General features: G+C 41.7%; 2 protein-coding genes across 2 annotated transcripts; both read left to right on the top strand.

Moving 5' to 3' along the window:
• On the top strand, positions 1-8,828 carry ubqln4 (ubiquilin 4). The gene is made up of 11 exons (XM_006787784.3): positions 1-212; positions 1,770-1,921; positions 2,099-2,247; positions 2,347-2,609; positions 2,785-2,943; positions 3,103-3,325; positions 3,437-3,576; positions 4,001-4,084; positions 5,773-5,888; positions 5,967-6,132; positions 7,375-8,828. The coding sequence occupies exons 1-11, from the start codon at positions 69-71 to the stop codon at positions 7,525-7,527; spliced, it is 1,749 nt and encodes a 582-aa protein (XP_006787847.1). The 5' UTR covers positions 1-68; the 3' UTR covers positions 7,528-8,828.
• A 1,939-nt stretch (positions 8,829-10,767) lies between these two features.
• LOC102785283 (ras-related protein Rab-25-like) lies at positions 10,768-13,500 on the top strand. The gene is made up of 5 exons (XM_006787785.3): positions 10,768-11,077; positions 11,607-11,802; positions 12,031-12,224; positions 12,403-12,483; positions 12,572-13,500. The coding sequence occupies exons 1-5, from the start codon at positions 11,041-11,043 to the stop codon at positions 12,694-12,696; spliced, it is 633 nt and encodes a 210-aa protein (XP_006787848.2). The 5' UTR covers positions 10,768-11,040; the 3' UTR covers positions 12,697-13,500.
• Positions 13,501-18,991: the final 5,491 nt, after the last annotated feature.

Below are 18,991 nucleotides of genomic sequence, written 5' to 3'. Positions count from 1 at the left end.
AGAGGTTTGACCTCTCATGATCCGGAAGCCGACGCCAAGACCCGAGCTGTTCCATCGGCGGAGTAAAGATGGCTGACCAAGGCGCCGCAGATCCTGGTAATAACAACAATAATAAACCTGAAGCCTCCGAGGGAACTATTATAAAGGTCACAGTGAAAACTCCTAAAGACAAAGAAGAAATCGCCATCGCAGAAGATGCCTCTGTTACTCAGGTTGGTTGGGTTTTGCTGGTGGGGAGCTAGCTGCTGCGCCTCTAACGTCATGCCTCTGCCCACAAGTTCAGCTAGGAAGCTAACGAGCTAGCCCTGTTAGCATTTGTCGTCACTCTAGCCGGCAACCAGGGGCTTTGTGAAATTAAAGGGACTGTGTGTAGCGGAAGTGTTCCCGCTTAGGGTAACAAATGTTCGGTGATATTAACGTTGGTGACATCCAATCGAGGAATATGACCACACATCAATAGATGAAATTGCGAACCGGTTAGCCTGCTAACTGTTAGCACTTAGCAAGTTAGCCAGCCAACTTGCTAGCAGAGCCATTAGCTAACTATGTAGCCAAACAAGTGTCAGCTGACGCTTTAGTTATGCCACTACCACAAGTAGGAACCGATATAACCGATAGCTGGTGTAACCACGACAGGGGTTTCAGATTTACAACATACTTTAATTTTCTGTTTCAGCCCGACGGCTTTAGCGAAAGCTAAACTTTGCTTTCCCTCTAGAACATTCTCAGTGCTGCCCCTGAGTCATTGGGCTTTCTTGGGAATATACAGTTTCTCAGTGTTACTGTTGGCTTGGCGACGTGGGACAGTGAAAGCATAACGCAGTCTTTTTAATCACAATAAAACGATAATCTCTTCAGCTGTGTTTGTTATGGCTGCGTTGCCACTGAATGGTTGTGGTTTCACCGTTCATACATGCTAGCCATGTTCTTTAATCTGTTCATGCACATGGGCCTGTGTTTGTTTGATGTACATAACATTTAGTGCAATGACCAGGTTACACGTATAAGTATTAAATTGTTTAAGTTGCATTGTATAATCATGCATATTTACTTGTGTAGATTCTGTGCTGCTTTTACACAGAGGCTGCTAGGCCCCTGTGATACACACGAAACGATAGTACTCAACAATTCTGGGCCATTATTAAACCATGATACTGATTCCTTTTTTAAATCCTTCTTTTACAGAAAGCAGTCTTAAAGCTTTTCATGTTTTATCAAACAGAGTAAAGTTGATGAAAAGTAACAGGTAGACATTGACCACTACCCATAGGTACTCTGATTTTCTAATGGGCTGATTGCAGTCAGGAAGGCCGATTATAGGGTGCTAGTGATTTCTTTTTCCTTTGTCCTTAAAATACTCATCAAAGGTGTACTTTATCAATTAGATACAAATGGTAGAACAAACCATATGCTAATGTTAGGAAATAGGGGCGAGAGGAGGAGTACACCCATTACAGGCTGCCAGTTTTTGCCAGAGGGAAAAACTATTTTCTTTTAAAGTAATTTTCACAAAGTGTTGAAAGACTAGTGGTAATCTGATAGATTTAGAGTGCATGGTCCCAGATAATAGGATATTTAGAAATGGCATCTGTAATGCCAGAGGTTTGCATCAAAACAGAACCAGATAATAGCAGCATGTCACGTGAGTTTAATCATCTCTTCCTTTACATTGTAATTTTCATTTCCAGTTTCTGTCTCCATCTCTTCTCTTTTTGTAAGACATTTTCTGGTTCACTTCTTAAGTTTGTTACTTTTTTCTTGTCTTTTAGTTTAAAGAAGAGATCTCGAGGCGGTTCAAAGCCAAACAGGACCAGCTGGTTCTGATTTTTGCAGGGAAAATCTTAAAAGATGGCGACAGCCTCAGCCAACATGGCATCAAAGATGGCCTGACAGTGCACTTGGTCATAAAAACAGCACACAAGTAAGTCAACAAACCATGCTGATTCAACCAAATGCTTCGTGTCTGTCTTCAAAAAGGATTCATTAGATTTACAGTTCAGTCTTTTTTGTGCATTTGGATTCATGTTTCTCTTCAAAGCACAAGGCGCTCACAGCATTACTAAGTTTGTCTTTTGTCCCCAAAAAATCCTCTCTGTAGGGCGGCAGATGGTGGTAGCACATCAGCCTCCAGCTCAACATCCACCCAAGCAGGCAGTACCTCCACTTCAAATCCAGGCACCAACCCCTCAACCACAACAGGCTCTACTGGCTCGGCCCCACCACCCACACAGACGCCCAACATACTGAGTAAGTGCAACTTTGTGTAATTTTATACAGGCAGACACCTTTCACTGTTTGAGCAATGCGGTGTGTTTAACCAGCACTCTCCAATCTTTCCTCCTTCAGCTGGCTTCGGTGACCTGGCTGGTCTAGCTGGACTGGGCATGGGCTCGGCTAACTTCATGGAGCTGCAGCAGCAGATGCAGAGGCAGCTTATGTCCAATCCAGAGATGCTTTCTCAAATTATGGAGAACCCGCTGGTGCAGAACATGATGTCAAACCCAGACTTGATGAGACAGATGATTATGGCTAATCCTCAGATGCAACAGTTGATGGAACGCAACCCTGAGATCTCCCACATGCTCAACAACCCTGAGCTTATGAGACAGGTAAACAGAACTAAGAAGGGCTGAATGTGTCATTCAGGTAGCACAATATTAAATTCCCACTATATTATCTGCCTTTTTTTTTCTTTTTCTTTTTTTTAAAAGGATTTTACGAGCTCTGTTTAAAATTATACCTTGATTCAGTTGCTTCCTTTCCTGTTCTTATAACACCTCACAGACCATGGAGCTGGCCAGGAACCCAGCCATGATGCAAGAAATGATGCGCAACCAGGACCGGGCTTTGAGCAACTTGGAGAGCATCCCAGGAGGATACAATGCTTTGCGGAGGATGTACACAGACATCCAGGAGCCCATGTTTAGCGCTGCCAGAGAACAGGTATCTGTGAGGAATACTTGCTGACAAATGCTTTGTTTTTGTGCACTGTTGGTGCTTGTTGAACTTCTCACTCATTCTGTAGTATTTGTCTCTTTTTTGTCAGCATTGCATAGCTAGCAGTATTCTGACAGTTGTGTTTCCAAATGTGCCTTTTTGTAGTTTGGTAGCAACCCATTCTCAGCTCTGGGAGGGAGCTCCGAGTCTGGTGCCCAGCCATCACGGACAGAGAACCGAGAGCCCCTACCAAATCCATGGGGGCCACCAACTTCTTCTAACCCTTCTGAGAGTGGAGGGGGCAGCACGGGGAGCAGTAGTACCACCGCAGGCACCACCCCAAGTGTGTCGAACCCTCTGGGCATCAATCCTGGCAGTCTGGGAAATGGTAAGCCAGAGCCAGCCTGAATTCCTTAAATTTAATATTATCTAACTATCAAATTTTTTGATATTTTTAAATTTCTTGTGTATATTTTCTATTGTTTTCTTTTTATTGTAGGCATGTTTAACAGCCCAGGCATGCAGAGTCTACTGCAGCAGATCTCTGAAAACCCTCAGCTGATGCAGAACATGCTGTCTGCTCCCTACATGCGCAGCATGATGCAGTCACTGGCTCAAAACCCAGAGTTGGCCTCCCAGGTAAGCTTAAAGATGGATACAAACACACATTTAAACATACATATAATGCACAGCCATGCAGAAAACAATTAAATCTTTTCCTGTTCAGAATGTGCATCAGACAGGTACATATGTTTATACATAGACAAGTGGATCATAATGAACAACTCAATTTAAATGTACTGTCAGTATCAGGTTAGCCACTGGCATTAAGACAATACAGAGATTGTCTTTTAAGCTCATATTTAGACCAGAGCAGCTTAGTGATAAAGTGCTGCTGAGTGATACTAAAGACATATTGATTAGGGTACAGCATCAGTTTGAAAGCTGTGGTGAGGTGCTAAAATGAATTTACTTAATTTTTCTATTATTTTAGTGAGTAAGCAGCATAGTCTGATGTGGAATGATCATTTTGCTTGACTGTATTTCCCTTTCTCTCTACCAGGTTTTGATGAATAACCCATTGTTTGCTGGAAACCAACAACTGCAGGAACAGTTCAGAGCTCAGCTGCCTATCTTTCTGCAGCAGGTACAGCATATTTGTTTAGTTTAGTACCGCAGTTCTAGATTTGCATGTTTTCTATAAAAGACTGTAACAAAGAATGGAGCTGATTAGATCTGCAGGGTGGCATAATGAGCCTCAGTCTATGTATCTGCTTAGGGTACATGATGAATTATATCATTAAATAATATGTATTTAATACCTGATTTAGAAGTTAAAATACATTAAACACATTGAAAGATGAGGAAATTACGTGTTTCATTTTTAATTAGAAGTGAATTTGGCAGTAAATAAAAATGGATTGGATTTATATAGCGCTTTTCAAGGCACCAAAGCACTTTACAATGCCACTATTCATTCACTCTTGCATTCACACACTGGTGGAGGCAAGCTACGGATATACAGTAGTATATCAAATGATCACCCAGAAGGGTGGAAGTGACTGTCGATTTCATAGTTAACAGACTCCATCTGGGCAACCAAACCACAAGACAACAACACACAAACGGCTCCCTCACAGGTGCTGCTGCGCTCACTTAGAGCAGTGCTGGCAAATGTCCCAGGTTCTTTAAATAAAACTGAAATCTGAATATTAGAAGAATCTCCTGAATAGTTGTTATTTGTTAGTTGAGTCGCTTTCCCACTTGAGTCAGTTTTTGGATAACTGCATCAATACATTTTCTACTGTTCTTCTTTCTCACATGTACCACACAACATGTCACAAATTTACAGCAAAGTGTCAGCTTTCAAACTATTAGCAGTACTTCACAGGGTTCACTTGAGGGAACTACTGGACCTAGCATGCAGGAAATATTTGCTAACAGTAAATGTAGCAGAATATTACCTGTGGTGCTGACACAGCAGCACCATTTGACATAGCATGAACTCTGTACTAGGTAGCTGGAAAATGTTTGATGTAATTGCGTCTGACTTTTAGTCTGTGAAGGTTCTCAGTCATCGTAGTCAAAGAAGCTTGCAAAGAAAAGCGTCTGGACTTCTTTAAGTTTCTTGAAGACGTTTCACCTCTCATCCGAGAAGCTTCTTCAGTTCTAAGGTCAAATGGTGGGGAGTCCCAGATTTAAACCTAGTGGGAGAATATCCCTCCCACAGAGGGACAAAAGGACCCCCTGATGATCCTCTAATTGCCTGAGCTACATCTATGTCCATCTATGTCCACTGTGAGCGACCTTCTTTGAACAGAGGCGGTGGTTTACGACACCAACTGTCTGCCATCTATAATCCAGTTTTGAGTTCCCTCCCCAGACGCCTGTACGCCCACTCACATGCCGGGTCATCTGACCTCAGGAATTCGCATGATAAGGTGGGGCCAGGTTTCACAATGAGCTCACCCGAAACCCTGGCTGATTGGGGCCCACACCCATTTTCGCACCTTGGCTCAGGCGATTAGAGGATCATCAGGGGGACCTTTGTCCCTCTGTGGGGGGATACTCTCCCACTAGGTTTAAATCTGGGACTCCCCACCATTTGACCTTAGAACTGAAGAAGCTTCTCGGATGAGAGGTGAAACGTCTTCAAGCAACTTAAAGAAGTCCAGACGCTTTTCTTTGCAAGCTCCTTTGAGTCTGACTTTTAGGTTGTCCAATGCACCTCTGTCAGTTGAACAAACCTGCAGTGCATGTGTGAAAACAGCTGTAATGCTCACACAATGTAGACTGCTAATCCTTTGACAATTTCATTGAACTGTTGGGTTGCAGATGCAGAACCCAGAAGCTCTGTCAGTGATGACCAATCCACGGGCCATGCAAGCTCTGATGCAGATCCAGCAGGGCCTACAGACACTGCAGACAGAAGCACCAGGCCTCATGCCCAGGTATGCTAACACACATATAAACATCGTTCATTTTTGAGGTGGATATACTCTCTGCTGTTAATTTTTCCTTCATCCTAGTTTGATGCCAGGTGGAATTCCTGGAATACCCACAGGAGGGGCCATGCCCACAGAGAACCCTGCATCCTCACCCAGCAGTGCTGGAACAAACACTGCCCAGCAGCAGCTGATGCAACAGATGCTCCAGATGTTTGCTGGAGGAGGAGGTGGAGGCGGAAGCGCAACGGTACACATGCATAGGAATTACAGTACTGTGTCTTGAGCCACATTTCTTTTTATATTTTGGTGGTAAAATAGGACATAGTTCCAGTGTTTTATTGAAACATGGAAAAGTATAAAAACTGAGGGTTTTTTTTTTTTTTCAGTTTTAACAAGGTTTAAAGTCAACATTTGGTTTCAGTATCTTTATTCTTCAACATAGTCTGAACTCTCTTAGGCAGCTGTTTTGTCATGTCTTCGGGAATAGATCTCTAGGCTTCTTGAAGGACATTTAAAGCTCTTTTATGGCTGTTTGCTGCCTTTTGTTCCATCCTCTGTCAAGATCATCTCACACTGGATTTTGACATACCTCAGCCTTTACTCACTGTTTGTCCTCCTTATGAAATGGCTTCTTGACAGCCGCCTTCCGTTTAGACCATATATGATGAGACTTCAGTGGGCGATCCACTGAAGGACCAGATGTACCTCTCTGGTCCTGTGTCAGGTCTTTGCTGGAGTTTTTCCTTTGTCTTAAAGGTAAAGTCTGTAAAATCTCACTAGATGTCAGTAGATTGCAAATTGCAGTTAACTGAATTCAATTTTTCTTACCCCTCTTAATTCAAGTGTGTAATCATAGCTACAGTGAGCACTGGGGTACACACTACACTTTAAAATATTTGAATAATGTCAACACTTAGCAATGAATAAGGAATAAACTTTGTAAAAGGTGTCCACAGCGAGGTGATGAGTCGCTGAAGAGTACTTCTGGCAAATGACAGCAATAGTGTGATGAGTTGTTGAGGATATCCTGAACTTTTCTGTCATCAAGTGCTGCTTTGTTTCACTGGTCTCTAGCTCTCTAGTCATATACATAAATATAATTAGGTGGAACACTCACTTAATTGAGTTAGGTTGTTGTCTTTGGGTTTATAGGCCTGTGTTAACTGGTCAAATAACATTCCTGTGAAAATGGTCAGGTAAAAGGACTGGACTGAAATGAGTGGAAAATCAGCCAAAGAAAAACATTGAAAAGCCTTCAAAAAGCCTTCTTGAGGACGCTTTTTAAAAGGACAGAAAAGTCTGGCTAAGCAAAATATAAAGAAATCAGGGGTGGCTCAAGACTTTTGCACAATACTGTACAATTTGTGAACATGTGTGCTCTCAGATGAAATGACTGCTTTACAGAAAAGGGGGGGGGGGGGGGGGGGGTGGACATGGTCACAGTATGGTACTAGTATAATTTGCCTCACATCTCATTTTGTCGTTGTAGACCCAGACCCCAGAGGTTCGGTTCCAGTCCCAGCTGGACCAGCTTAATGCTATGGGCTTCATCAACCGCGAGGCCAACCTGCAGGCGCTCATAGCTACTGGAGGAGACATCAATGCTGCAATCGAGAGACTTCTGGGCTCACAGCCCTCGTAAAGACATACAGTACCTAGTGATACACAGACATGCGCATACATACCTAACTCACAAAAACACCCAGCATCTACAGAGAACCAAAATAAATTTCAGTGTATTGTCCCCAACTTAACGGAACGAACGTGGGCAGGATCTATAAGACCTTCACTCTACATCTGTTCTCAGATCATGCCCCATTTCCTATACTTTCACTCTTTGCCACCATCCAACCAGATCTCTGTCAAGAGTGCTGCCGTAGAGTTGGACTGAACCACTCTTACCGTAAAGGGTATTCTGGTGCAGAGAATAAGAGTGAAAATCTCTCCTGGAAAGGGATTCCCTACCATTTTCACTATATATTGTTTTCTTCATGTAAAACTGGAGTAGAGTGCTACAGGTTAACATTTTCATGATACAAATTGAACCCACGTGATGTGATTGGCATCTGGCTCTTTTTCCTACATGGCTACTGTGAGGTTTGCTGGTATTTAACTAGCAAATTGATAAATGAAGATTTTCTGATTACAGGTGGCAAACCTGAGTGTTAGCAGGAAGGTATCTTGTCCACGCAGATGATCCACCTTATTTCCTCCTTTCCTTGTTCTAAAGATTCTACTTAAATGGCTGTCGTTCCCCAACAGCTTTCACTATTTATTGCAAGCTCTTAATAACATGACATAATACGTCATTCAAGATAAAAGTGCCCACTCACAGGTGCAGTGGCTTTTTCCCTCTGAGGCACCATTGCTGTGCCTGCTGTCTTCCACTGCCCTATCATCAGTGAATTGCCTCACTCAGTGGGTTATTGAGGACCCTGCCCCAACTAAGCAAATTTCACGCACCATCCAGAACTTAGCCATAATCAGATATCACATTGCAGCGTCTCTGAAGCAGAGGGCGCAGTTAGAATGAATAAGAATGAAACAAGTTTTCCTTTCGTTTTAATCTTATTCTTCATTTTAATTTCTCTTTTGAGGTGCAGTTAGTACCTAGAGGTGATTTGTCTCATCAAAATAAAATGGAAATCAAATGATTAACGAAAAATGAACGATGGAACGGCTTTACAAACAACTCTGGTACAGTGGCATCATAAATTTCTCAAATCAAGCCTAGGTTGTTTTATTTTTTTATTTTTATTTTTTCCTTTTGAAATTCTCAGCAATGTAGTTGTGGTAACCTTGGCAACTGCTGCTATAGCTTTGCTTTGTCTGTTGACCTCAGCTGGAAAAAAAAATAATGAAAATCCATCTCCGAATTGAACATGTTGGAACTAACTTTTAACAGTACTGTACTAAAAAAAAATAAAACATGATTTAAAAACAGCCCACACATGTGTCAGTTGATTATGAAAGTTGATTTGTATGAAGTCATTGAACTTTGTTTCTGTTTTTTGTGAAATGTTGAAATCTGTAAGATTAAATCTACTTTTGGAGGGTTTTTTATTTTTATTTTTTTGTTTTTAAACACAGTTGGCCATCCTTTAAGGTTGGTACCACTAACGGGATGATATTTTAAATATTTTAATTTTAAATGCCTTGGAAGCTTGCTGAAAAGTACACAGATTACTATTAATGATGCTTAAAAGTTCCAGGAAGTGTTTTCATCTCTGATATTAATTTAGTTAGTTAAAATCAATATTTTCACTATTTGTAAGGAAATGTCTTGTCAAAAATGAACTTACTGTGTATTATTTTTTTATCTTTTCTATTGATTCAAATATTGTATTTCTTACAAAAATAACGTGGTAATTCCGATTTTATACAGTCACAAATAGTCTGTAAGACAAACGTCACTATAACAATAACACGCTATCTTCTTAGAGTGCTGAGTTATGAATTACTGTGTGAGCCTGAACTGTTTGCTGGTTTGTATTCATATAGGATCGATTGTAGCTGTGTTCTGTTAATCACGATAATTAAAATACACTTTAAAAAAACAAAGGAACATTTTGAACACATCAGATCTACAAAAAAAAAAGAAAAAAGAAATCATGCTTGATATCTACATTGATATAGACTGGGTAATTGGTTAGGAATGAAAGGATGCCAGATATTTTAAAAGAAATAGTAATTATTAGCCTACAGGTGGCTAAATTTAAAGACAAAAGTGAAGAAAAAAAAAGATGTGGCAGACTAGTCAATTTGACCAAAGCTTCAGTTTGCATTTGCAGTATGCATACCTGATAATGTCAGGGTAGGCTCCTAATGAGACTGTGGATGGTCTCCTGGGAGATCTCTTGGATCTAGATCTGGGCATCAATGATCTGGAGAATGAGGTGCAACCTGATGGTGTCAGATGGACTGAAATAATAATAATAATGATGATAATAATGTCCAAGAGGTGTTTTATTGGATTTGGGTCAAGAAAATGTGGGTGGGGTCACTGATACCAGTTCATACATCCCAGAGGACCTTCCTGCGTACTCTCGCCACATGAGGCCAAGTATTGTGCACCAGGAGAAATCCAGGACCCACTGCATCAGTGTAGGGTCAGATGGCAGGTCCAAGGACTTTCTCCTGATACCTAATGGCAGTCAGGGTGTCGTTGCCTAGCCTTCGTCCCTCCATGAATATGCCTCCCCAGACCATCACTGACCCACCACCAAACTGGTCATGCTGAACATTGTTACAGGAAACAAAATTTGTCACAGCTTCTCCAGCTGGTCTGTCAGGGTGAACCTGCTCTGATCTGTGATAAGCACAATTCACGAGTGGTGTATCTACCAATTCTGGTTTTCTACACTAAATGCCAGCTGGGCTCAATAGAGAACCCTCAGTCACCCTCATGAAGTCTGTTTCTGATCGTTCAGTCAGAGATATTTACACCGTCAAATGCAAAACTAGATGAGGGACAACTGTCACTGTTGCCTCTCTAGTGCATCTGTTGTTAATCTCATCAACACTAAAGCAGCTGAAACTGAATAACAACCCCCGCTGCTACTTAACTGATCAGTTAAATGTCCCAGAAGTTTAACTGACTTGTTGCTATATGCTTATTAAATTCTGTTTGAGCAGTGTATTACATAATAGTTAGTACACTATAAAGCACTCTCAACTCCAAGTTTAATGATCAGAAAGGTGGGGAATGATGACGTGTGTTTGCACACAGAAACCACCTTTTAAGTGAGGTCACACCACAAATGATCAGAATCAGTGCATGAATAGAGCAGCAGAGGGTGGAGACTCTTCATGACTACCTGCCAGTGGTTCTACCTGTTCCACCTGCTCTCCTCCCTCCAGCCCTTCTCTGGGTGTCAGCTGATGAGAGCTCAGGACTGCCTGCCCTCAATCTGAAGTTACCCACTATGCGTAGATAAAGAAGCAAGCGGCTCAACCAGTTCCCTTTTTTCTTTCCATTCTTTTCTTCGCCTTTGCTCTCTCTCCACATCGGAGAGAGAGACTCAGGACTGAGGCTGGATTTTTTTTTCTTTCTTTCTGTTTTTCTTTCTTTAGATTCTACTTTGGGAGCTAATATTTAAAGTGCCTTCAGGATATTTACTTAGCAAAGCAGGAACCCTTCGCCTCTGAGTGCAGCATGGGGTCTGATGATTCGTACAATTTTGTCTTTAAAGGTGAGTCATGTTTGCTTAAGCTGTGATTGTGTAGGAAGACATGAATGTCTTTTTCTCTGTGTATTATTGCGTATTTGTAGACAATGAAGCTGGCAGGTACAACTCCGGCTGTAGCTGCCTGCTGTTATTTCCAAGGAAGTGAATAGAGCAGGGAAAGTAGGAAGTGATCGCTCTGTATCCATTCGGCTGTAAACCATTTAACCTTTGACCTATTATAGAAACATATAATCTACACGTTATAATCTTACAAAGAGCCTCATGAGCATGTGCATATTCCTTGTTAAAATAAACTTCCATTCATTCCAAAGTGAAATCAGCCCCAGGGGAGATGTGCCACGTCTGTGTGATGTCATAGTGTCTAGTGTCTTTTGAGGTGACAGAAAGTCTGGATATAAAAGAATATGTTTCAGCAAGTTACCATGAGATAGGTTTATCCTTGATTTGTTCTAATACTCAGTGTTATTGGTATCTAGTTTTTTAATCAAATAAAGGATTAAGAGCCATTTCAATACCTGTTGTGTGTGTTTAGTGGTTTTGATCGGAGAGTCTGGCGTAGGAAAGAGCAACCTTCTGTCTCGCTTCACCAAGAATGAGTTCGCCCATGACAGCCGTACCACCATCGGTGTCGAGTTCAGCACACGGACCGTGCAGATTGATAACCTCACCATCAAAGCTCAAATCTGGGACACGGCTGGCCTGGAGCGCTACAGAGCTATCACCTCAGCGTGGGTACACACACATAAGCACACACACCATTTACGAATGAGTAACAGACACAATTGAGGTGGGAATTATGAGATTATCAGTGTTGGCTCACACATGTTTGCCAGTTTAAGTAACACTGATTGCACTGTGTTTAATTAACGGTCACACCTCTTTCATGCACAACAGCTACTTAAAGGCATTGTTTCCTGTTTGAATGTAACACCCAGCCCATGTGTGTTCCTCCTCAGGTATTACAGGGGAGCAGTTGGAGCGCTGCTGGTTTATGACATTAGCAAGCACTTGACCTATGAGAGCGCAGAGAGATGGCTGAAGGAGCTGTACGACCATGCAGACCCTCACATCGTGGTCATGCTGGTGGGAAACAAAAGCGATCTGGACACTCTCAGGACCGTACCCACAGATGAGGCCAGAGACTTTGCAGGTAAGTTAAGTAGTATTGTATAGTTATTTCTTTAATGTTGTTTTGGAATATTTCTAATATAAGAGACTGATTTTATTTCTATGTCTTGCAAAAATTCTCATATATGGTGTTTTCACGGCTAAATACATTTTGCTCTGTATTAATGTTTTTTTGTTTTTCAAACCCCGGTCTGATTCAGAAAAGAAAGGTCTGATGTTCATGGAGACATCAGCGTTGGGCTCCATCAATGTTGAAGCAGCTTTCAGTGAAGTTCTCACAGGTAAAGGTGCCCAGAAAGAGCATTCACACCCTCACTTTGACTTGTGTCCGTGTTGATTGCCAATCTTCTTCGTCTCCGTTTTCTCCAGCGATCCATAAGAAGGTGGCCAGCAGAGAGGTGACCCGTGGCTCCATCAGTGCTGTGACCCTCTCCAGCCCCCTTGGGCCAAGCAGCGAGGCACAGGAGGAGCGCAAAGGCTGCTGCAGGAGCTAATAACAGACTGCGACACCCCCCCCCCCCAGAAAGATCTGCCGTGTACATACTGAAGCATAACCGTGCTCGACTGTCATTCAAGCGAGGCTTCTGCTTGACACTGAGCTCTCGGTGTTCAGGCCTCTTTCAGTATACCATCTGTACAGTATATAATTTACTGAATAAGTGTTGCAAATGTTAATTCACTTTCACATTTTATACATATTTCTTTTGATGGCTGATGGGCAATTTCTGCATTAGATGACATTTTTTTCTTTATGTTTCTAGAAATACTTTGTAATGTTTTATTGCTTTTATAAAGGAATCCCGAGGGAACGTCTTGGAATAAGTTATTTATGCTTCTTCTATTTGCTTGTACTTGCAACAAAAAGTCATGAAACATCTCCATGAGACTCGAGCTATGTGGAAAAAGGAGATAAAAGGAGGTGAAATAAATAAAGTTATAGTGTTAACACACTAGCTGAATAAGACTGGTCCAGTTTGAATCAATTCATATGCTGTTAGATAAGTTAATCTTTAAAAAATTGTATTGGTGGAGTTAAATGAGGGATCAGTGAGACCGATGGTATTCCTACATCATCATAGTTAATGCTATTTTAGGACCAATCACATTGTTGTGTTGTCAGATTTATGACTTTGGGGGGTGGGACTGAAGTGGGGTAAGTTTGTCTTTACGGCTTTCTGACAAACACTGAAGTAGAAGTAAGGTAATAAAAAGAGCATCAAAATCAATGTAAGGAGCTGGTTGTCCTACTTGAAACCAAAAGTCACTGTTGATTTGTCCAATAAACTGGTGTGAGATGATTAGAGTTTTGTGACATGGTGCATTATCCTGCTGGAGGAAGCCGTCAGACGATGGGTAAGCTGTGGTCATAAAGGGATGGGCATGGTCAGGAACAGTACTCCTGCAGGCTGTGGTGTTTAAACAATGCTCAGTTGGTGATAAGGGTCTCAAAGCGTGCCAAGAGAATATCCCCCACACCAGAGTTATTAAAGTTTTGCGTTTTCTAAGTAGTTTTATTTCATTTTTTGTTGTTTATTTTAGTTTCAGCTAGGTTACAGAGTGTATTTTCTTGTTTCAGTTTAGATTTTATTGTTGGAAAAGATTTAGTTTTACTTTAGTTTTCATTAGTTTCAGTGTTAGTTTTAGTCTTTTATAATTATTATTGTGTGGAGATATGTCTGAGGCAAGATATTGGTATTCCAATAACAACACAATGCTTTGAAAGCAGATGACTAACAGTCTTGTAAACATCTCACAAGTCTCAATAAACACATTTATCATGTGTCATCAGGCAGGTTAATAATACATTTTTGCTTAATTAACAGGTACCAAAGGTAAGAACATTTCCTTTCTCTATATATATGTGTTATTTTAGTTCGTTAGTTTTCCAAGGTCACAAAATGTTTCAGTTTTTAGCCTATTTTAAGTTAACTTTAATAACCTTGCACCACAACATTGCAGGATGGAGCCATGCAAATTTTGATCCTACCATCTGACTAACGCAGCAGAAATCAGGACTTGTCAGATCAGGCAAGGTTTTTCAATTTTCTGTTGTCTAATTTTTGTCTGTGTGAGTTTTAGGCTCAGTTTCCTGTTCTTAGCTGACAGAAGTGGCACCAAGTGTGGTCTTCTGCTGCTGTAGCCCATCTGCTTCAATGTTTTATGCATTTCTGCTTGGTTGTAATGAGTGGTTATTTGAGTTACTATTGCATCCTATCAGCTTGAAGCAGTCTGGCCATTGTACTCCGCCATCAACAAGGCATTTGCACCCAGAGACCTGCTGCTCACTGGATATTTTCTCGTTGTAATTCCATTTTCCCTGAATCCTAAAATGGTTGTGTAGGAAAATCCAGTAGATCAGCATTTTTGGAAATAGACCAGTATGGATTATGTCCATTGATTTTCTTATCATTTCAGGGTGCTCTAGATTATATTAGTTGTCACGAGGCAAGAGGCAGGGTACACCTTGGACAATCTGTCAGCCTGTCCCAGGGTAATGCAGAGATATAGAAAAAAAAATTCACACTCACGTTCTATGGTTAATTTAGGACCCCCAGTTAACCTAAACTCATGGATGTCTTTGGACTGTGGGAGGAACCTGGAGTGCTTGGCGAGATTAATATACAAAACTCCAGGTTGGAGGTATAGGTATAGGTCAAGTAGTAGTTTTTCCCCCAAGTGGCAGAGAGATGGTGTCACACCAGCATGATTGGTTTTCAGATCTTGCCCAATGATAGAGTCCTGAGATGGTCTTTGAAGGTGCTATGTCTCCTCTCAACCTGTAGATGGCACTGCCGGTGTTACAAGTTGAAACCACAGCCCGAGGGTACTATAGTGAAATACATTTGTTCCCCCTCTCATTCATTTAGTAACGCCTACATGTCTCATACTCCTGTCTCATCTCTTACTATGCATCACATTTACGTTCATTATATTAAGTTAGCAACCTTTGCTGCCTATGATGTGGGGTATTAATTTACATTTTCCCCAGACTTGGTAATTTTATGTCAACGTGTCCACTCGCAGAAGATCTCCAGACTATGGATGTAATTGTACAAGCTCATATGGCACAACTGAGTGAATATAAATCTACAGCGCTGGTAGTTAATGACATTCTGGACAGATAGTGCTCTATCTCTGGTTCACAGATGTGCATGAGGAGCCTTTGCTGTGGTATGAGCGTGCGTGTGTGCTGCGTGCATGCTGTGTCCCCAAGCAAGACTTCTCTGCCGGAGATGATTTTGCTACAGTGAAATGACCACAAATGCTTTTATTAAGCTTCTCTCATGAAAATATGATAGGAAGGCTCTGCACCAGGCAGTAAATGTTTAATTATACCTTGTGAATGGGGATATTTTATAGGCTGAGGAAAGACATCTGGTGTAATAATCCACACAGGCTGAGCAAGCTGCACAGGTTGAAAGCCTGGTCACCAAACCTGTAAATTTTGCTTCATTCCATGCCTATAAGGAAGGTTTACACTTACTAAATCTCTTTTAAAAAAGAAATAAAATAAAAAAAAATACAGGTTCCTTTATTTATTCTGAGATGAAGAGGGCTGTACAGTGAAGCAGCATTTCCTTCTGCTGATTGTTCCAATTTTTTCCTAGTGTGTCAGTGTGTTTCTGACCCAACCTTGAAAGTAAGGCTCTCATCGTGGTTGGAAAGAAATGGATTTAGCACAAACATGTGCTGGCTATTACTCGCATGCTACTAGACATGTGTAAGTTGTAAAAAGTGTGTCTGAAACCAGGACTCGTATATATGCTAAAGTGATAAGTGCAATGGCACCTCTGACCCCAACATGGATCTGTTTATCTCTGGTTTACAATGCCCCCCTTCTCATCCCTGCAGCACTTTGTCTCGCAGGGAAATCTTATCTTCTTGGAGTTTTAAGTCGGAGCATCAAATCCGTACGGTTTGGGTTGTAAACTATGTTTTTCTTATGACCTTTGACTCTCATTTCTGTTGCCTTGCAGTTTCTCTTCTGCTCTCCAAATCCCGCTTTCGCAAATTGTGTCTCTCACTTGGTTTCTGCCTGTCCAGAGCTCATTTTCACTTGTTTATATCCGCTTCCCGTATTTGTTTGTTTATACGCATGATCAGCAGTGATATAAGTCCTACAATCATAACACAATCCCACTCATATTTACATTTCATCTAAAGAGAAAACAAAAACCCCAGCTGTCCTCTGTAGCCATTTTTAAAAATTGATTTTTTTTTCACTTCCTCGCACCTAAAGTACTCCAAACACACACACGGGCATGCACATGACTTGAAAAATAAATTGTCAGCTTTTGAATCAAGAAAAGCAGCGATGCTTGCAGTAGAGTGACAGCAGTTTTTATTTTTAATGTTTATTCAGCAGGATGTTTAGACTCATTAAGGAAGACTTTTAGTTATCTTTGGGGGGAAAAGATCCAAATTCAGAAATACATGCTAGTTTGCTGTTGTGCAGGTGGCAGACAAGGTCATGCACTAATCAGAGGTTTAGCCCTTTAGTGCCTCCACATGTACAAGTGCCATTCAGCAAGACTGAACCTGAATGAGCAAATGAGAAGAGGTAAAGTGGTCTGAATGCATGTCACCCACTTACCTGCTTTTCACTGAATAGCAGCATCATGTGGGCATGCTTAAAAACGCATTAAATACATAACTTGCACCTGTTGCAGATTTTTTTTCACGCCTTACTGAGTGGGTTCACAGCTACAAATGTGCACGACGTGAAAACAACGGGCGTGAGTGTGTGTGACGGCCTACATTCCTGCATCATCCCGCATCTGTCAGCAAAGAGCACACACTGATATTTCCACATCAGCTGACATCATCGCATAAATAGAATCCAAGTCAATGCCGCTGATTGCCATGGTGATGTTGTTATGGCGACCAATCAAAAAGAGAGGTGAGCTGATGGGTGCCTGTGTGTGTTCTCAAAAAAAATAAATAAATAAAAAGGCGCAGTGGAGAAAAAGAAAGCTGAAAATGGGCAGAAAGGTGGGTTACTGCCTCGAGTTCATCGCAAGCAAACTGTTAAAGAGTGCTTTCATCGATCACTCTTGAAGACCGGAGGTGTTTTAGTCTCGGCTCGGCTTATCGTGGAATTAAAACGTCCTATAATTCAGTTCTCTAGATTAGTGTTTGCACATTTGTCTGCCCCCTCGTGCTTGGCTGTATCGCCTCCCCATATACTCGAGTCAATTAACTCCTTTAAAAGCCTCTAATTTCATAACGGAGCCCGTTGTGCTTGGCTGTCTGTGCTCAAGGCCCAGCTGGGGTCACAAGATTCCTTTCCAGCATCCAATTAAACAGGTTGACAGCCACAAACGAGGCTGAAAGCCTCAGCATCGGTCCACTTAACATAATATTACATACCTCAGTTGCCATGACAGCCTCAGTGTTTGTCTGTGAGTCAGTGATGCTAAACGGCTGCAGGTGTAAAGCTATTATTTCTATTATTAATTATTTATCGATCTGCTATTTGTGGGCCGCTTCGAGCTGAGTCCAGAAACAAAGTAAAGTAAGAGTGCCATTAACACATTAGCTCTGCTGTCACAGGTGAGCTTTCTGCCCGCTCTCAAGTTCGAATTTTTGCTTTAAGTGATGACATCTGGAGAGTGGGAAGCAGGCAAGTCTGTTCTGGCACATTAGCACAATAAAGTCTTCTATCCTCAGTCATAACACCTGACTTTTGTCTAGTTTTGCTGCTCTGACCACAGCTCCACTGATCCATTTTCTTCAAGGTGGCCTGACAAAAGTTTGGCGCCAATATTTCAGAGGTGATTTCTCACCCTGGCACCACTCCTACACTGGAGGAGAAGAAGCCACGTGGCTAAAACTAGAATATGAAACCACAGGCTTCCAAATGTGTGACACTGAGACGAAACTTTTCAGCCATCTCCAGCAAAAGAACGGGACAGGCAATAACAGCTAACGCACACAGCCCCCTAAAAGCCCTCGGCTCTTTCTCAGGGGAACACAAAACGCCTGGCAGCGCGGCGAGTGACAAAAGGGGCGTGAAATTGAGTTTATGAGTAGATGTTTCCATGTCTGTATTTTCCTCCTCCTCAGCTTTTGTTCCATGTGGCTCATGAATGGAGGCGCAGTCCACATGAAATGGCTCAGGAGGGAGATATGCCCTGAGTGTGAAGACACCGCATTTATTTGCGAACAAGCACATCACACACTATTTTGTTCCACTGAATAAACACTACTGAATGACTCCGAGTGAGGCCTGTTGCGTGCCACGCTTTTGTATTATTTATGTTCACTTAATGCCTGGTTTGTGTGGCTTCTTTTTGCTTCACTTGTTAATCACACACTCTGTTTATTACCAATTAAAATAGCCTGTGAGCACACAAAGGCTCTCTCTCTCTCTCTCTCTCTGTGTGTGTGTGTGTAGTTTCAGGACAGCACTTGTTGAACTGACAGCCTTCCTGAGATAAGTCTCCCTAGAGTTTTTGGATTGTGGGAAAACACATGTTGTTGTCCACTTTATTGGCACAGGGAGAAAACATGTTTGGGCTCGAGGACAAGAAAGCCAGTCTGCCAAAAGATACAGTACATCTGAGCTCTCCAAGCATTTGCGGGTGTGTGCAAGTCAGAAAGACAGACAGGAGCGAGCCATGTTCTTTTTAAGGATTAATGATTATAGAATTTGCAAGCTCACATTAAAGTGTGCTTGCACGTATGTGTGGCAAACTGTGATGTTTTCACCTACCGTATGTGTCCGTGTGCAGTTTCCTCTCTATGGAGCGAAAGGATGCATCTAAAAATACCATAGGCCCGAGAGGA

Source organism: Neolamprologus brichardi, chromosome 22 (genome assembly GCF_056152115.1).
Source record: "Neolamprologus brichardi isolate AB-2024 chromosome 22, ASM5615211v1, whole genome shotgun sequence".
Taxonomy (NCBI): domain Eukaryota; kingdom Metazoa; phylum Chordata; class Actinopteri; order Cichliformes; family Cichlidae; genus Neolamprologus; species Neolamprologus brichardi.
The sequence above is the reverse complement of the archived record's forward strand: the minus strand, read 5'-3'. Positions and strand labels throughout refer to the sequence as shown.

What these genes read in the sequence shown, in the direction of transcription:
- ubqln4 (XM_006787784.3), top strand. Translation starts at nt 69, where the DNA reads ATGGCTGACCAAGGCGCCGCAGATCCTGGTAATAACAACAATAATAAA. An exon ending in TTAGCGCTGCCAGAGAACAG is followed by an intron (nt 2,944 to 3,102) that starts GTATCTGTGAGG and finishes GCCTTTTTGTAG; the next exon opens with TTTGGTAGCAACCCATTCTC. An exon ending in ACCCAGAGTTGGCCTCCCAG is followed by an intron (nt 3,577 to 4,000) that starts GTAAGCTTAAAG and finishes TCTCTCTACCAG; the next exon opens with GTTTTGATGAATAACCCATT.
- LOC102785283 (XM_006787785.3), top strand. Translation starts at nt 11,041, where the DNA reads ATGGGGTCTGATGATTCGTACAATTTTGTCTTTAAAG. An exon ending in GTACAATTTTGTCTTTAAAG is followed by an intron (nt 11,078 to 11,606) that starts GTGAGTCATGTT and finishes GTGTGTGTTTAG; the next exon opens with TGGTTTTGATCGGAGAGTCT. An exon ending in TACAGAGCTATCACCTCAGC is followed by an intron (nt 11,803 to 12,030) that starts GTGGGTACACAC and finishes GTTCCTCCTCAG; the next exon opens with GTATTACAGGGGAGCAGTTG.